Source organism: Mercenaria mercenaria, chromosome 9 (genome assembly GCF_021730395.1).
Source record: "Mercenaria mercenaria strain notata chromosome 9, MADL_Memer_1, whole genome shotgun sequence".
Lineage (NCBI taxonomy): Eukaryota > Metazoa > Mollusca > Bivalvia > Venerida > Veneridae > Mercenaria > Mercenaria mercenaria.
The window spans coordinates 1,479,449-1,498,968 of NC_069369.1; the positions used below are offsets into that span (position 1 = coordinate 1,479,449).

A 19,520-nucleotide genomic window follows, 5' to 3' on the forward strand; every position below is an offset into this window, starting at 1 on the left:
TTCCATAATAAATCTGTCATGCTATCATATTTCTGCGAAAATGCTTCCTATATGTCAAGGATGGATCTGTTATGTGACTTCAGCATAAGAAGAATGGAAGGAAAAAAGCTCTACAGAGCAAAGGAGGACTCTTTGAATCCACCATATTGCGACTACCATGATTGTGTTCGTGCCAGTTTCCTATTTAGTGTCTGTATACCTTAATTGTGACCATTGCATTGTTTAATTCTGTTGAATCTCGATTGACTAGTAATGACACTTGATTTTCATTACTATGTACACTTCATAGAACCAATTAAATGCCAGTGCAATAACACAGTAATGTATAAGAAATATAAATTTGTAAAACAAATGTATTAGAGAAGTACTGGGAAACCTATTACAATTCTAAGATATCTATCGGAAGGGTGTTGATATCAATTTCTTTTATTTTATTGGTCTTTGGATGAGTCATTTGATTTGAAAACATGATTATGTCATATACTGTTATGTAACAGATAAAAGATTAAGGGGGTTAATTTTGAAGTTCCCTACAAAAACATACAAAAATTATCAATTGATGGGCCTCCCTTTTTGATATAAATCTACTGCCCTAATAAATACAGATATATAAAGGTTACTTCGTGGACCTCAACATGTGAATATATTTTACTTTTTTGATATCTTATATATAAGATCCATTAATTCTGTTTCTATACTTACGTTAAGTTCAGTAATATGATATTTTAACGATTGAAATAAATTAATTTGCCCTTAAAATGTGATTTTAACTATTTCCCCTTTAAGGACCTTATATTATTTTTCCTGAGTCACGTATATTGTGGTGGACGGATAGTTCAGTGGTTTGCACACTGGACTTCCAATCCTGAGGTCGGGGGTTCGATCCCCGGCAGCTACTCGGGAATTTTCAGAAACGCTTTTCAGTTTTTCTCACCCAACTAGAGGTGTACTGGTCAGGAACCCTGGCAATCCTTGCGTGTATCAGTGCTATACACTGGGCACGTTAAAGAACCAGGCTGTCTATTCGCAACGAGCTAGGCTAAGTTAGCCGGACAAGCCTGTATCTGATTTCTGATCTCTCAGTCGTGGGGGCTTTGTCTCCCTCTGTCCCTCTGGTCAGATCGCTCTGTGTCTGTACTAGTAGAGGATGAATTATGCGCCCTGTGTGGCTGCATTTGAGCTATGTAAAGCGCCTTTGAACGTGAATTTGATCATGAAAAGGGCGCTATATAAATCTGGTATAATAATAATAAAAAAAAAATAATATTGAATGTGTATAAAATGTAACTGAATAAATTTTGTGTCAACGCTTATAATTGATTAAGGGCATGAATTAACATTTTTGAAATTGTTCTAGATATATTTAATTGAAATGAAAAAAAAGGTAGCTCCCCTTTGGGGCCTCATGTTTTGGTCTATTCAAGCCAACAAATCGTATATGTAGTCCATTTCTGATCCAGTATACCTTATAATATTTAAATACAAACTTTCATGCTTTCTTCATAATAAACATCTTTTCACACGCAGTTTTGAAATTAAACATACGTATGTTATCCATGTATAGATCATATGAAAGCTTAATACATAGATAAATTTCAATTTAAAGGAAACATTTTTTCTCAAGACATTTTTATTTAAAAAGAGGTTCCAGGACAGATATAGCTTGTCTCCTCCTCTTGTAGGATTTGGGATACCTTAAAGCAATTTCATGCAAACTGATGATTTGGTGCCTTTTTCACAAACGGGAACATCTTTGCCATTTTTTGTTCCATTACTTATTCGCTAAAAGGATTATAAATTCTTCGACTGGTTTTTATTTTTCTGCAATTAACATACAATGACTATTCCGTTATTTGTGTGGCCGGATAAGGGGTGAGAACGGGAGGGATGTCCCCTCCCATTTGTTCGATTTTTTTAATTCAAACCCAAATGGTGCTTTTTTAAGTATATCATATGCCCCCAAAAAACATGTATTTTATTACATTTACCTTTTCACATTTCTTTTGTACTAACACAGACACTTTTTTCACATTAAACATTTCTTTTGTACTAATAGCAATTTTTTCACATTAGACCTAATTACATTAGACATAATTATAGTTCAGATCGTCTGTCTTTTACACTGTGCCATTCTTTAACTGCATTATTAAAATCAAATTTATGCAATTGTGGTTCCTGTATGGACACTTTTAGAAGAGCATTCAGTACTTCCATGCTGAGTGATGCACGGTGTGTTGTCATCACTCGATTCACTGTGCTGAAACCTCTTTCACAGTCTGAAAATACAAAACAAAAGCATTTGTTATTTTTCCAGAACAAGGAAAACTAAGGATGGATTTATATTGTAAAAGTTTCTAAGATTTTACATTTATCTTGTGTTCTTCTGCACAATGAATTGCAACAATATTTCTGTTAAATATTAGTGAGTAAATTAAAAACAGCATTGCAGCTTTTTTACACACAGAAGCAGGTTCTGCATTTCAAGTTTAACTATGTTTTTACTGCAAACACCAGCTGCGGAGGTTGGTAAAAGCAGTCCCACTGCAGCGACTTTGTTTGATATTTCCTTTGTTCTTTTGCTCAGGTTAGGGTGAGACTCTGACAGATAACCAGCAATCCACTCCATGGTGTTCACAGTGTTTATCATTTCTGGTAAGGGTGGCTTTCACCTGTGTCCATTCAACAACCGCCCGGTCTTCGTCAAGGGAGAAGTGTAATGAAAGAGCCTGAAATGAAATAGAAGTTTCCATGACTTGACAAAATGAATCATAACTTTTTTATTGTTGATAAGTTTTCTTTTTCTTCTACAAATTCTTTGGACCATACATGATGCTGTAAAAATATTAATTAAATTAATTAATCCGCTGTTTATCTAACATAGATATATTGACTTCCTTGAAATACAACAAAAGAGAATTCATTAATCTTCTATCGACTAGGATTCTTTACGTGAGTAGGTAAGCAGTTACTTAAAGACTTTGGGGTCTTTAGAATTTTCCATTCCTAGGAACGATGGCTAGGTCACCTCCCTAAATAATGTTGAAAACGGACGTAAAGCTCTTAAAAAAGATATCATTTATCCTTGATCTCATCATTGCCGTATGTTACAGCGTCACAAGGGATATCTCTTTTCGTCAGGATATCGCACTTCTCGATGATAGGCAGGTCCGGAAACCGACTCTCTAGGTTGTCTATGAGTTTCCCAAGAAAAAAATAATATATCTAAAATATTTAGAATTTTTAGTCAGTTTTCAATCAATCTTAGTTTCAGTCTCACTAGAAAAGTAATGCATGAGGAAGGAAATGATGTAAAAAGCTTTTAAATATTACACCTCTGTTTTAATTTCATCACTGCAGATGCTTGCGGTCTTTGGGTTCTTATACTGGTATTTTTCAGGAACGATGGTTAGGTAAACTGCCCACCTGAAATTATGTTTAACACGGGCATGAAAACTAAACAAACAATATTCATCAGTTACCTGCTCAGAGAAATCATCTAACTGCTTTTCTGTTGGCTACCCGGTAGTAAGGTTCTGCTCACTGAGTGATATATTCAGAGTTGGGGCCTTTTTCTTGTTTTCACCTGATTCTTCTCGAAGCTGTCTTAGCAAAGGTGGGGAAACATAGACCAATGGTTTCACAGTGGTGAAGATCGCATCCTTTGCCTGTGAAAAAAAGTGTAATTTCATTTGCATTTCCCGGTGTCTTAAAATTTAGAATAATATCAATGGTAAGTTAATTTATACCAATTTTTTCAGCTTGATTGTCCACTTCCTGGGAAAATCTGTCTTGGTGTCTTTGAGGAGATGTGGTTGGCACCCATTGGGGTTCAATCTCTTAGAAGTCTTATAAAGATGCAATAGTGATCGGTAATTTATTTAAACCATTATGACAGGGTATTTTTAAATATATCTACATAACTGTATAGCTTTCGACACAGCAGACATGTGTGGCAGAATGTCACACATCATGCTGAGTGTGAGCAGACATTTGTACGTCTGTATATACACAGCCATGCCCATAGCTTGGGAGTCATTTCTTTCCTTTGCTTCTCTCCTTTCCAAGACACCGCTTCAAGGTCTGGGTTGCTTTGTCGTATGACAGCCACCTGACGTCTTTGGCTTGGCTCAGTTTCAAGACTGGGTCGTTCTGAAAGTCTTGTATCTGGCACAGACCGTCCATTCTCACAACACTGTTGGCCCGAAATACCCTTGAACTTCTGAAGATATGGAACACCCTGGATGCCTGTCCAACTGCTAGGGCTAATCTATGTGCAACACAATGGTTTGAAAGTAGATGTTGTACCTGTTTTCTTAGTTGCCGGCCGACCATCACTGGTACACCGTCATAACCAATCGCACACATCTTCTCAATTAGGAGGCCAGTTTCTCTCAAGAAGTTGGTAAGGCTATCTAGTATGGCGTCTTTTGTACCAGATGACAGGTGAAGAACGGTCATAAACTTTCAACTTCTTTCAAGTACCTGAAAATATTCCAAGAAAAATAAACATCTTATAACATACACAGATTTGCTTCCAGCCAGTACTTAGGGTTCCTGTACAGCCTACTGGTCTAATAATGAAGCCTCAGAATGGTGACCCAGGTCACTGGTTCAAATCTTGTCGGGTGGATTTGACCATAACAGCTAAAGTTAAAAGAACAAGTTTCAACTGAAAACCAATCATCTGCTGATTTAACTGTGTTGTTTTCTAGCATGTCTGTGTTCTTCTTAGAAGCTTAAAGGCAGTTTTTATTTCATGAATTAATCAATTTTACTTTACAAATATGTACCTTGTATAGACAATCAAGTCCTTGACCACAGTCACATCAGTTGTCTCCTCTACCATAATGGAATACCAAGGTGAAGCTCGAAAATCATTCAGTAACGGCCGCTGGACCAGATTACCCATTGTCAGGACGGCTTCCTGTATAATTGCTGTGAGTCTCCTTTGTCGTTTTCACCTTTGTGCAGATTGTTCAGAACGGATACTCCTTGTTCTTTGCCTAAAGTTTACAAAACATGAACAACTTCGGTTGTTCACAAAACTGAAGGAAGCTAAAGTGGTCTTGGTTGACAGGTGGTCTTTATTTACAGATAATTATACAACAGATAATCATGTTGTGTTTCTTGGTGTTCTTAATTCAGAGATGGTCTTTAACACCAGTTGGACTGTAACTTCTTTAGTGCACTAACTTCTTTATTAACAATTTATTAACAATTTTAATTTCAGCTATAAACAGATCCATGTTTTAATAAATAACTAGCTGTAGTGTTGTCAATGAACAATTTCTGAACTGTCTCTGGGTTCAAGTCCCGGTCGAGCCATGATTTCCTTCAGCATATAACATCAACACAATTTAAGTTCAAAATAATGACTACTTACACAAATCTAGTAGAGGCTTATAGTTGGTAGTGTGTAGACGTTCATTCTTCATCAGCCAGTACAGACACCTGAAAGCAGCTACCCTAGCTTGCTGGTTCAAACTCAAGCCTTTTTTCAGTTGAAGAATGTATGGACTGTGTAAGTTTGGTCCGACTCGCCTCAGATGCCATCGCTTCATTATGGGATGCACTCTTGCTATGTCTTGTTACCGAATCTTTGGTAATACACGTACAAGGAACGTCCACCCAGGCAGCCTTCCAAATCTTGACATTTTTCGCTCGCCGCTGCTGTCGGATGCAGAGCTTACATTTCATACCTGGAATCATTAAAATCTTAAAAGAAACATTAACATGTATTTCATTTCAATTAAAACAAAAGCACAAAAGCACAAAAAATGCAATATCCAAACAGTATTAGAATCTTTCTTTTTTTGTTGGGCTCGGCCCTTTATCCGTGTTTATCGAACCAGTTTTTTTAAGTAACCATCAACTTACCATTCTCTGCCTGTTCAATCCAAGGAAATTATTTTTTTCTAATCAGGATTGAATCCTGACAGCCTGTGTTTTATGGAAGCAGACACGGTTTCCACAGGCACAGGCTCAGACTCAGCAGGTACAGACTCGGGAGCTGAAATTTTCCTCTTTTTCTCTTTGTGCTGAAATATAAAACTGATACCTGAACTCAGTGCTCACCCATAGAAATCAAACAATTAGAATGGATATGTTTTTTTTTTATAAATTGATATATAACTTTTTGTTAGTGATATATCTACGGTGAATTTAGGTAATTCAATTTCAGAAAGTTCAAAAGACGGCTACTGCAGATCAGCTGATTAACAACAGATCTATAATGCTAATGAAACTCAGCTTCGATGAAACAGAGTGAATGTCACGTACTCCAAATACACTATTGTGTGAAATGTTTTCGATTTATTTTATTGTAGTTTTGCTATAGTATTTGTTTGTTTGTTTTGGGTTTAACACCATTTTTCAACAGTATTTCAGTCATGTATCGGGGGTCAGTTAACCTATCCAGCGTCCCTGGATTCTGTACCAGTACAAACCTGTTCTCCGCAAATAACTGCCACCTTCCCGAAATGATTCAGAGGTAGAGGACGAATGATTTCAGACACAATGTATTTTATCAAATCGTCACGGAGCACATATACGCTCCGCCCGGGAATCTAACATGAACATTTCTATGTAATAACTATATATATTAGTAAAACTGACTCAATATTACTTTTATAAATATAATATTACATTATGATATTTGTCAAATGACTGGTTTCTATACTTGTTTCAAATACTTGAGTTTTATGAAATTTAATTTTGTACGTAAATCAAACGGAAAATGTGGCCACTAGAGTGTTAACAAGATTTTTCTATTGTCTGACCCAGTGACCTACTTTTTAACTTCATGTTATGCAATTTTTAACTTGTCCTACATTTCATGGAGACAAACATTCTGACAAATGTGATAATAATCAAGCAGAAAATGTGGCCTCCAGCGTGTTAACAGGGTATTTCAATGATTCGACCTAGTAATCTACTTTAAGTCTTTAGGTAACCAACCTTTGAACCTGACCTAAATTCCATAAAGATAAGCATTCTGACAAAGTTTAAAGCGGATTAGGTAGAAAATGTGGCCCCAAGAGTGTTAACAATGTTATTGATCTAGTGGCCTAGTTTTTGTTCCCAGATGATCCAATGAGGAACTTCAAGATTGTATTAAGGGTAACATTCTAACCAAGTTTCATTAAGATTGGGCCAAAATTGTAACCTCTAGAGTGTTAACAGTCAAATAATTAATGATGCATGACGAGCACAGGGTGATCACAATAGCTCACATTGAGTACTATATGCTCAGGAAAGGAAAAACGAAAATGTCATAAACTAGAATGGCTAACTGTTACAGTATTGTATTCCAGAAGTGACCTACCTATTCTTACTACAGCACTGACCACTGTTGTTCCACTTCCAATTCCAATCACCTGATTGTTCTTTAAATATATAGCAAACAAAAGAAAACAATATACAAAACAGACACAGGGTATAAGCAGGTATATGTCAAATGACACCCTATTTACTAATATCTGAGCACAAATATGAAGCCTACTAGTAGCTGTTAGCTGTCTTGAAGTCACCTTGTTATTTTAAACTAATTACACATGCAGTTCTATCAGCCAAGTTCCCATACTAATAAGAATACACGACAGGTGTTTGGAAAGGTTCTGGACAAGTGCCATAACTTCTTATTTTAAATGTTTTTCTATGACATGCTTCGTATACATAGCTACGGGTATACTTACAATTTATGGCAGTCCTGTCATATAACAACGTCTTGTCAATGTTAGTAGGGCAACTAAGAATGCGGACAACATATTTTTCCCTATGAAAGAAAGAAAGAGTATCTTATTCTCAAAATATTCTCCGGAATACTTCAAACACTTATTGTATCTATAACCCCGAGATTAAAAACAGTTATTTAGGTTTTCTGGTGGTCTTCTCATGAGACATGCACCACCACCAACAGGCAGGTCATTGCTGACCCTAAATTCTCCGTTTTCATTCTACATCATGTACCAGCGCTGGATAGTAGTAATATATAAGCTGGCAAATTCTTAGTGCAACTGCACAATTGAGTTTGTATTTTATAGCGAAGTACCATTTACTGACAAATTCTGAATACACAAAACATTTGTAGAAAGATCTAGACCTATATCTTAAATTTTCATTTTTCTGATGCTGTTCTTTTATAAACATCTTGGATAACATTTGGTGGACAAGCACCACTGACACTGTCATTATGTACATGCATATTCTTAACAGCTTTTTTCTACAGATTTATGCTGAATAAGCTAATTAAAAACAAGAAAGAATATCTAACAGGGAAAGCCACGTTCCAAAAACGCAGCCTCCCCAAAGACACACACGAACAACACTCGCACACACCACACACACACACACAAAATAAACACACAAGGACAAAACAAAGAAATACAGGAACACAGTGGGGCACCACCTTGGAACGGTCAGTGGCAAAACCACCACTGGGGAGTTTAAACCGGTTTATGTTGCACCTAGCCTCACTCTTACCCCCACCATGTTCCAAAGTCACAAGACAGTGTAAATAAAAGTTATCCCCGCCAGGTGAAACCCTAACATACGTAAAGGCAACAGAAGGCATGAAATGTAAAACACAAAAATGCTCTTGTATATATGTATATAAAAATGCAATCCTTAAGAACCTAAAACGTATGTACTTAATGCCTTTGCAGAAGACAGAGCAACAAGGGAAACACCCTTAAGGTCCAGACGAAACGGGCCAGAAGACGGAAATCATAATAGCTCAGTCCTGGTGGGATTTAAGAACTACTAATCATAGAGTCCTCCACCGGTTCCGTCAGACACAATCAAAGAGGAAAGCGTAGCGTCCAACTGTAAAAGGGCTGAACACCAAACATGCGGTGTGTCTCAAAACAGTTGGGTCATAACCTCTTTTCATAAAACGTTTAATCACCTTACTAAATACAATTGGAAAATTGCCATGACCCAAAATCTTACGAAGTTTGTAAACCACATCCCCATAAAAAGCGGGTTTTGATATACCTTCTCGCAGAAATGTCTTTAAATTGTTATTGTATTTCAAAATCAAATCTGAATTACGATAGTAAAATTTGTATTTACGTAATTTATAATATCGGTAGCCCTGATGAAGAAGCTTAAGTTACGTTCATTGAAATCCTCAACATGACTACACGCTCTTGCAAACCGAATTAACTGAGAAATATATACCCCATAAGATGTAGCCTGGAGTACATCCCCATCCAAATGGGGGAAATTTACAATACTGAAATTAAAATCATCCCTCTTTTCATAAATTTTAGTATACAAATGTATATAAAATTGTCGTAAATAGAGAGATGTAAATCTAGAAATGAAGCAGTATTATCCGAGTTGTTAGTTTTATTTAACTGCAGCTCCCTGGGATAAATATTTTCCACTAACTGATCAAAAAACGGATTATCCATATTAAGTATATCATCCAGATAGCGTGATGTATTATTAAATGCAGTAATAATGTCTGCCTGTGTATCTTGAGAAAGGCTCAACATAAAATCTCTTTCATAACAATATAAAAACAAATCTGCGACAAGGAGTGCACAATTTGTTCCCATGGGAATACCAATTACTTGTCTGAAAACTGCATTCCCAAACCTGACGTAAATATTGTTCAATAAAAAGGAAAGGGCTTTACAAACTTCGTCACAGGTCCACATAGTATAATTCTTTACAATGCAACTAGTAAAAATGCTTTATCGAAATTGCAAGCGAGAAAAGTAGCATTTTCCCTGGCAAAAGTCTTTTGAATTAGGGCAGTTAGTTTTTCATTTATTAAGTTATGAGGTAAAGTCGTATACAAAGTAGAAAAATCGTATGTACTGACTGAAGACACCTTGTAATTTTTAATTCTAAATTCATCCAGGATTTCGCCAGAATTTTTTACCGACCAAAATAAGTTTTTACCAGAGTTTTCGTATACTTTGTCACAATATCTTTTCACTTAAAAGCTTAACCCTTACCCTGCTAATTATAAATTTATATTTTCAATTTGGACAGTACCATTAACTGTTTACCAAAATTTACTGACTGAAAGGCGAACAGTGCAGATCTTGATCAGACTACACAGATGTGCAGGCTGATCATGATCTACACTGGCCGCAAAGGCAACATCAATCGTGTCCAGCATGATAAGGGTTAAAAATACAAATACTACCCACAGCAAATGAAAATATTTCACTTACAAATTTCCCTTATATTCTTTAACTTACAATTTATGTTCAGATTGAAATCACTGCTGGTAACTGGTTACGCCGCTTTTCAGACGTGACTAAGCAGGACAAATTCCAACCACTTTCTATATTATCCCCTGTATCAATATTGATATAGGGGATGATATGGGGATGGGGTGGAACTTGTCCCACACCTGTGAACTGGACCACAGGTGCTTGAAGCTCTAGCAATAAATAATTATGCATTAAAATTATCAAATTAAGTCATCCCGATAAGCCAAATGAGTAAGGATAATCCAGTCCACACAACTATTTTTTACTGATCGAGCTACAGGCCCCATCTAACGGTACCCGTATGGTATGGCATTTATATAGACAAGTAAGAAAATATTAAAACCGAAACACTTCAAATAAAGACTGAAAGAGTAAACTTCAATAAGGCTGAATTAATTTATGTCTCTATCTGGACTATGTGTGAACCACATTTTGAAAAAGTAAACCTGCCCAGTAATTTTTTTTAAAATGCGGGATGGAGGTTTCAAACTTTCAATATTTTTTCTTACTCTAGATATCTTCAACTTCAACTGACAATGTTCTACAAAATCGTGAACCAACTTGTAGACATCGAGGCATCAGATTACTTTACACCAGGAATGGCTATGCCTAGATCACCTCATAATACTAGATTCCTTCGTTTCTCTACATCTGATGACAGTTACAAGTACAGCTTCCTTCCACGCACAATACCACGGTGGAATGTTGAGTCACCAGCTGAAATTGCTGAGGCCCACTCTTTGGCATCCCTCAAGAGTGGGCTGAAAGACCTAACCTTCATGGGGACAATGCCTAAACTGATACATTCTCAAATGAAGTGGGAACTATGTCGGCAGGACCTTGTGTCCTGGTAGCGCCACGCAAGCCGCTTCTCTGATCTGGTGTAGTAGTGGGATAATCTTGGTTTTTTCTGACTTTTGCTATCTGGAACCGCTTTATCCTGACCGTTACTATTTTCTGACTTCTGCTTTATTCTTCACTATTATGTATTCTTGTCTTGCGCACCATTGAAACATTGTCAAGCCTACTAGCTCAACGCTCTCAATGTAGATGTAGATATCAAGATATGGTTTTAGTCAAAACGAAAGTAGAAATAATCTCAACGAAATATGGTTATTGACAGTCTGAACTGCATGAGAAGTTGTTTATGAGAAAAGACAGACACGAGTTTATCAGGAATGAGGGGCAAAGGTTCCACAGTATGAAAGTGAAAAGTGAAAGTGAAAGTGATAATTACGTAACGAGTTAGACTATACATGTTGCAGCTGTACTGGTAGAATGGCTGTTAAACTTTAAAGGAGCGTGGTAGTTTTAGAAAAAAAAATCATCTAATACATTTTCAAAAATTTAAAGGTATAAAGCAGCTGGACTACATGATCTTTCCTGTAAAGGCCAGGCATAAATTTAATATTCTTCAGGAATCGACATCTTGAGATAATAGAGAGTTTGAGATTTCAAACTTCGCCTTCCCCTTCAACGTCTCTCATATATATTTTGGGTAAAACGTCACCGACATGCGTGTATTTTATTTATATCACACGTTGCTACTAAAGTTTTCCATGTTATATCACGTAAGCCTAAGACTTCTCTTTATTACTATGCGAAATAAAAAGCTTAGTTTCAGGAGTTCTGCTTAATATGTTATTTGATTATCCATATATATAATTAGACTAAATTTGATGCGAAACACTATCAATAGGTATAAGAATAATGAAGTTTTGTATGGCTAATGATTTTAACTAAATACATTGATTTGAACCTGGAAGTATGAAGTTATCAACTGATTTTGAGAAACTTTGAGATTTTGTTCAAACTTTAACTTCTACGGCATATTTGTGTCCCGAGGCGGTATCGATTATACCAGATGGGCCTTTTTGTCGTATGAAGTGAAGTTTTGAACGTCCGAAGATGTGATATCACGAAAGTCGAAACTTCATTCTTTTTACATCTATTCTGTCCACATACTCGGCATCAAAGACTGAAATCTGGATGGGGGCACATGGCATGGCAGTCATTTTACTTGAAAAATAAATAATTACGCGCGATTATCATTTGGTGGAACATTTTATTTTCACATCCAAATAAAATCAATCTGTTTCTGTCGGACACTTAATACGACAATTGCGTTTTAATTATAAACATAAAATGGTACTAGTAAGACGGAAAATTGTTTGAAGTATCAGACAATATCAATCTATGATATCATGATGAGAGACGTTTCCTGTTAGCCGTATGGGATAACTCCATTCTTTAAATGCACGGAACCACAGCCTGGCAGAGGGACATTGTGGGTTGATTCCCTCTTTGATTCTTACATTTACAAAGAAAATCGGTCTTGAAACTCGGTGTGACCCTACCCTACCCCTACCCCCCTCCCCCCACCCCCACCCTGAAATGGGTGACCCCCTCTTTAATGTTGGTTTGTTTGTTTTGTGTTTAACGCCGTTTTTCAACAGTATTTCAGTCATGTAACGGCGGGCAGTTAACCTAACCAGTGTTCCTGGATTTTGTACCAGTACAAACCTGTTCTCCGCAAGTAACTGCCAACTTCCCCACATGAATCAGAGGTGGGGGACTAATGATTGCAGACACAATGTCGTTTATCTAATAGTCACGGAGAACATACGCTCTTTAATGTTGGTGTCCCTCTAACCAAAAGTCCTGGATCCGCAGATGCTTTACTTATAAAATAGTATATTGAAATCATATTGTGCTGTCTGAGAGTTTGGCATTATACAGAGTCATTCAGAGTGTCATTATCACTTTGATGTGATCATTATAGGTTATTAACTTTGTATGTGGATATATGCACGAGTTCTGCAGCGGCAATATTGTCCGCGATTGAACGAGTGCATGTATCCACATACAAAATTGATAACCTTTTTATTACATATCCACTATCAAATGATTAATTTATATCTAAATTATCGTGCTGTCACGAAAGACAGGAAAAAATACTGAAAAAAATCTCCGAAAACGCAATAAACAAATCAAACTGACGCGCATTAATATTTTCCGCGAAAATGACGTCAACTTGTCGCAACGTGCGCGTGGACGCCATGGACGTCACGCGATTCTTTCCATTACAACGTTAAGAAAACATTCCACGTCCTACATTAGTCCAACTTATAACGTAATTATCATTTTCATTTCATTTCAGTCTGATAAATTACTACGTGCCAGTATCTAATAGGTCAGATTAATCAAAGTGTAAAAGTAAACAAATTGTTGCATAAATTACAAATTAAACAAACACACAATAGCAATAAAAATCTAAAGAAACGAGATTCGCAATGGACGGACCGTTAGGGGAGGTAACTAGAGTCACGGATTGGGACTAGTCCAATATGAAAGCGTTCAACGTCATGATATGGAAAAATATTGCACGATCGCGTCCATTGAAACCCAATGGAAAATAATTTTTGGTATGTAATAATCATTTTTATTTCCTCTCATGTATGATTTACAACAATCGTGCATTGTATACTGACTATACTGACATAATTTTATATAAAACCTAAATGTTTGGAGCAACACTAACGAGTTTTTACATTCTTCACATTGTTTTATCGGGGTTTTTGTTGTTGTTGTTGTTGTTGTTTTTGTTATTGTTGTTTTTTGTAGGTAATCGCTCTAATATCCATGCGATGATTATATTAATTGAAATGTTTTTTTTATTTAATTTTCAATTTTTTCATTTTTAAAACCATTTGTAAAATTCCTGCCCTTTCGGACAATTGGTATCAAAATGCACGAGAAAAACGAGCATAATTACGGATATATTGAATGGGCGGATTAAAAGAAGTAAGGTTCATTCTAATGTTTGAAATCTTAAGGAATTTTAATCGAACTTCAACTTCATACGTTAACTTCGCAAGAGACGTTGAAGGGGAAGGCGAAGGTTGAAATCTCAAACTCTCTAATGTCTGTGAAATGCAACCTTATGTTTTACGTACCAGAAAGTACAATATCCGATCAACATAATTTATTAAGTGTTTGCTTGTTTCATTTCATGTCGGTTAGATTCACTGCACATGATTTGAAATCCAATCATATTAAACTTAACATCTTTGATGTGGCACAAATATTGCGGTTTTGCGAAACTTTACAGGAAGTGCCGACAGTCCTGAAATTCGCCGGAGTGTACTTCTCACTGCTCAACCGTTGTCCAGGCGTAATGGGTGTATTTTGTATCTTGACATTTATTGTTAAACACCCCGACTTGTAATTAAATCATTTTAAGATTTAAATAAATTGATTTCAAAGCTGTTGCACAAGTCGAGATTTGAACCAGCCACTTACATATAACATAAAAGCCCAAGTGTAAATTAATGAATATAAAACATACTTCATCAGGTGATAAAGTAATACATATCGCTTTCACAACAGCCTTATAATTTCTTCATTAACAAGCTTAATATCATGCACAAGTATGATCGCTAGTGTGCGCTGTACTGTGTACCCTTTTTTATTGTATTATCTCAGTTTAATGCAAACTTTATCTCAGTTAAAGTTTCATATGTATAATATATTTATAGATATGAAGATGTTTGCTTAAAGTAAAATCTTTATTTGTTATCTCAGTTAAAGTTTCATATGTATAATATATTTATAGATATGAAGATGTTTGCTTAAAGTAAAATCTTTATTCGACCAGTACACAGCGAACAGGGAAGTTATCGCTTTATAATCAATTAACGAAATGCGTTACTCTGTAGTCTTGCTATTAGCCTTAGCAGGAGGGTACTGTTATTGCCAAGAGGAAACTACCACAGTGGAATCTCCACAAGGAAAGTTTAAAGGATACATACGTTCATTTGAATCATTCGGCAATAAATATCGCGTAAGGAGGTTTCTCGGGATACCTTATGCAGAACCACCCACAGGAAGTCGTCGGTTTAAAAGACCCGTGAAGAAGGCAGCTCACACAGGAATACTTGATGCAACTGCAAGAGGAGCAGCATGTCACCAATTAGAAATTCATATGGGCGGGGAAAGAAACGATAAACTGCACGTAAAATTTTCAGAAGATTGTTTATTTTTGAATATATTCACACCGGATGTTCCAGTATCCGCACACAAGCTGCCAGTCATGATATTCATTCATGGGGGTGGTTTTAACGTTGGGTTCTCGGACTACAGTGTCGGTGATATATTAAGCGTGTATGGCGATGTTGTAGTGGTTACATTAAATTACCGACTGAACATCTGGGGATTTCTAAGCACCGGAGATAAACATTTACCCGGCAATTATGGACTTTGGGATCAGCAAATGGCGATTATGTGGGTACATGACAATATAGCGTCTTTTGGTGGCGATCCAGAACTTGTTACACTTTTCGGACACTCTGCAGGGGCAGCAAGTGTAATTTATCAAAGTATGTTTCCAGGCAATAAAGGATTATTCAAACGAATTATAGCTCTGAGTGGAAGTATAACTTGTCCCTGGGCTTATAATGAAAATCCTTTAATTTCAGCAAGAAAATATGGCGCCTTACTAGGCTGTACACAGGATGATACAGGAAGTCTCTCTAAATGCATCGCATCAAAATCTACTGCAGAACTTCATAATGCATTGAATAATAATAATGGTTTTAATACATTTCCTCAAGATTTTATATCAGTGATTGACAATGAATTCGTGCCGCTTCCGCCGAAGGAGATATTTCATGGAACATCTGTAGTCGCCGAGGAAAGGCGTCAGCTATTTGCAGATATAGAGTTTATGACTGGTGTTGTGTCAGAGGAAGGGTTGTTAATGATAAATCCATGGGCTGGTTTAACAAACGATACTGAAAATTTTAGACTGGATAGAGCTGAGCTCGAAGCTAAATATGTGCCAGATATTGCCCGAATTATGTTTGGCACCAAATACTCTGACGCGGTTAAGAACTTACTAGTTGCGGAATACACGGACTGGAGCAAACCTGACGATGAAAAAAGTTCAATGTCATCTTTCTTGAAAATAAGTGCTGATTACACTTTCAATATTCAATCCGTTGAAACACTAAGACTTCATACCCAAAATAGCAAAACAAGGACATATGCATATATTATAGACGCGTTCCCGTCCCAACACATTCTTTGGACACCAACTTGGGCTACTAAACCAAATCATGGCGACGAGCTTACGTTCATATTTGGACACGATTCAGAAAACGGCTTAACTAGCTGGACGGAGCCGTTTGGGGAAGGTCCGCCGGCTGATTGGGAATATAGACTTTCCAAAGCAATAATGACCATGTGGACAAATTTTGCCAAATCTGGGTAAACATTTCCTTTTAATTTTAAATCTTTAAAGAAGTCCTGATTAATATAATTTCCTAAAGCATGACGCCGTACAATTGCGTACACACGAAGCGAAATGGAGAGAAAAAAAAGAATCTTTCAGAGAGTTTGGTTTTTCTTAAGCTGTGGTAATCACTAAAGTTATTAAGATATCAATTTAAACGTTTTAATTAAAGAACGCTCAATATCTGATATTAATGGTATTCCCGTTTAGTGTTCCCTAATAGATATTAATGGTATCAGAGATTAGTGTTCCCTAATAAGAGCCACACAATTGAAATTGGGATCATGATATAAAATGTGTTATCGTGTGTCAAGGTTAAAATTCACGAAGTAGACTGATTGATAACAAAAGTTAAACAAAGGTTTTTGTCCCTGAATCTAAAATACCTAACTATGATTATAGAATTGACATAGAAGAAGATATGGGTGAGTGTTAACAACAAAAACCATTACACATATGTTTATTATTTACTAACAGCTAAGGAAAACATTTTTTATCAATTTTTTTTAAACATGCTGAACAATGCGACCTGCAAGAAAATATTTTTGACCTCACATTTGAAAGTATTTCACGGACATAAGATATCAAACCTATTTATCTGACCTGTCTGGTATGGATAAACATTCACACAATGAACTACGTCAAAAAGTAGGTTATAGATTAAAAGGCATCTTTCATTAACTTGAGCCAGTTTATCTATAGCAGTTTAAAAAGATAAATTTATTAAATAAATTTATTATTTATTTCGTACATATAGGAAACTAAAATTGAAGAACCCAAAACACAATTTTGTGTACAATATACAATGTAAATTGCATTGTTAGGCATATTGTTTTGTTCGGGCTGTAAGACCACTCGTCATTTGCAATTACTTTATAAGTTATTTAACAAATAATCAAGGCCTTCGAGTGGTTTAACGAAAATTGCTTTTATAAAACATTCACCAAAACACACTATGTGCAGTAAGATGCGCATAATGCCACTTTAATTAAGTATCTTAAATACACTTAAGGACATTAAAGTTCTATAATGCTTCTAATTTCATGTCAAAAATAGGAAGCGCAGCTATCCAAAAAGAGAATATGCACGATAACATAGTTAGAAAAGTACCACTTTCAATAATTCACATGAACTTGCCCAATTACAGTCATAAAGGGAAGTAATAGGAAACAATGCTTTCACCCCTTCTTTCTACTTTTGACAAAATCCACAGCTTGCATTTACAAAATCAAAAGTTATAACGCTGAATGGCCTTCAGTAATAATAGGTCTATGTCACCTACAAAAGCTTGTTAGTGAAATAGATATCAGTGGAAATTCAGGTAAATCTATATATCATTGATATGTGTTATGACTTTTACGGATATTCCTTACCGACGATATAATATTTGTATAGCTCGATAAAGTCAAATCCTAAGACGATTTTCACATTTCCAAAATTACTATTGATAACTGTATTCTTATTCAAATAAGATAAATACGCTTAGTAGAAAAATCTTTCCATAATTATATGCGGCGTTCTTAAATTTCTCAAGTGTTTGTCTTATTAACTGAACTGAACTGCAATATTTATTGTAGAGATCCAAATACTCCCACGCCGCTGAAACCATTGATAGGTACTGATTGGCCAGTCTATGTGAAGGATACCGAGGAGTACTTGAACATGTCCAGTAACGATATGTACTCTACTGGTCAGCGCCTTTTCGCTCGGAGCTACAACTTTTGGATGGAAGCCCTGCCTAGGGTCATTTCCGATATAAGTCAGGCGGCTACCATTCAATCAACACATGGACTATTTTGTGATAAGGAAGATTCTTGTGCACCATGAAGGTGATGTATCTTCAAAACAGTAGTGAACACGTTTTCGTGAAATGTGATTAGTGCATGTAGTAAGTCTAAATTTTGAAAATGCTATGCAATGTAAATGCGTTAAAATAATTTGACATGTCAACATTAATGAAAAGTTAAAGGTTTAGTATGAAGGAGAAAATGTGTACTAGCACTTCATTTATTTGATGTGGTTTTGTAGCATAAGAGCTCGAAAAATCCTATGCCGCCAGAACTTCAAATGGCTGACACTTTATAAATTAGCTAACTATGTTAAAACCTTCAGTGATCGTAATCAAATCAGTCCGTATGCTCCTACAACCAGTGAAAAGAAAATTTTTGCACACAATATTCAACAAATAATAGTGAAAATAAAATCAAATAATGAACTTTCTTATCATACACTTGTCTAATAGTGTGTTGTGCTTGTCTTATAGTTGTGTTGTGCTTGTCTTTTAGTTGTGTTTTGCTTGCCTTATGATTGTGTTGTAAGCAAAGCACGGGAGAAAGGAATTTTGGCAGTTTTAAAATCAACTAAAAATGGCTGGATATTGTGCTGTTTAAGTTCAAAATGATAAAATAGTATTTGTGAATAAATGTAGTTCGGATAGCACTGTACACAACTCAGTAAAACACATGATATGCTTGTACATTAACGTATAACTTAATTAAGACAATTAGTGATACCGGTCTAAGGAAAGTAGATCTACTACTTTCACCGTTAATGCGCATACACAGGATTATGCAGCAGTTGACGTAATCCTCAGCAATTGACGTAATCCCCAGCAATTGACGTAATCCTCAGCAATTGACGTATATGCTGTATATGAATTTAATGTTTCAGTTGCTTTATAAAGTACTAGAATGTTCTAGTATCTCTTATTTGATATATAATTCATAAATTGCAGCCTGTCTTATATATAGCATGTGTTAAGAGAGTAACATTTTCTTGTCGGCATTTTACGACCACGCTTTGTCTCATACTACATCTCTGAAGATATTCACCAAATATTTGCCAGTTTTGTTTGGTTTCCAGCCTGTCGCTGTGACGCTATGACGTAATAATTATGACGTACAAACGGTGTTCGTTTTGCATAATAACATAACGTTTCGGTCTTCTTTGTTGAATAAGGAATTAAAGCGGGTCGTGTTAGAATAAAATGAAGGTTT

The 19,520-nt window shown here is 36.0% G+C and overlaps 1 protein-coding gene across 1 annotated transcript; it reads left to right on the top strand.

Moving 5' to 3' along the window:
* Nucleotides 1–14,874: 14,874 nt before the first annotated feature.
* LOC128559637 (pyrethroid hydrolase Ces2e-like) lies at nt 14,875–18,739 on the top strand. The gene is made up of 2 exons (XM_053551942.1): nt 14,875–16,499; nt 18,102–18,739. The coding sequence occupies exons 1-2, from the start codon at nt 14,935–14,937 to the stop codon at nt 18,349–18,351; spliced, it is 1,815 nt and encodes a 604-aa protein (XP_053407917.1). The 5' UTR covers nt 14,875–14,934; the 3' UTR covers nt 18,352–18,739.
* The last annotated feature ends 781 nt before the right edge of the window (nt 18,740–19,520 follow it).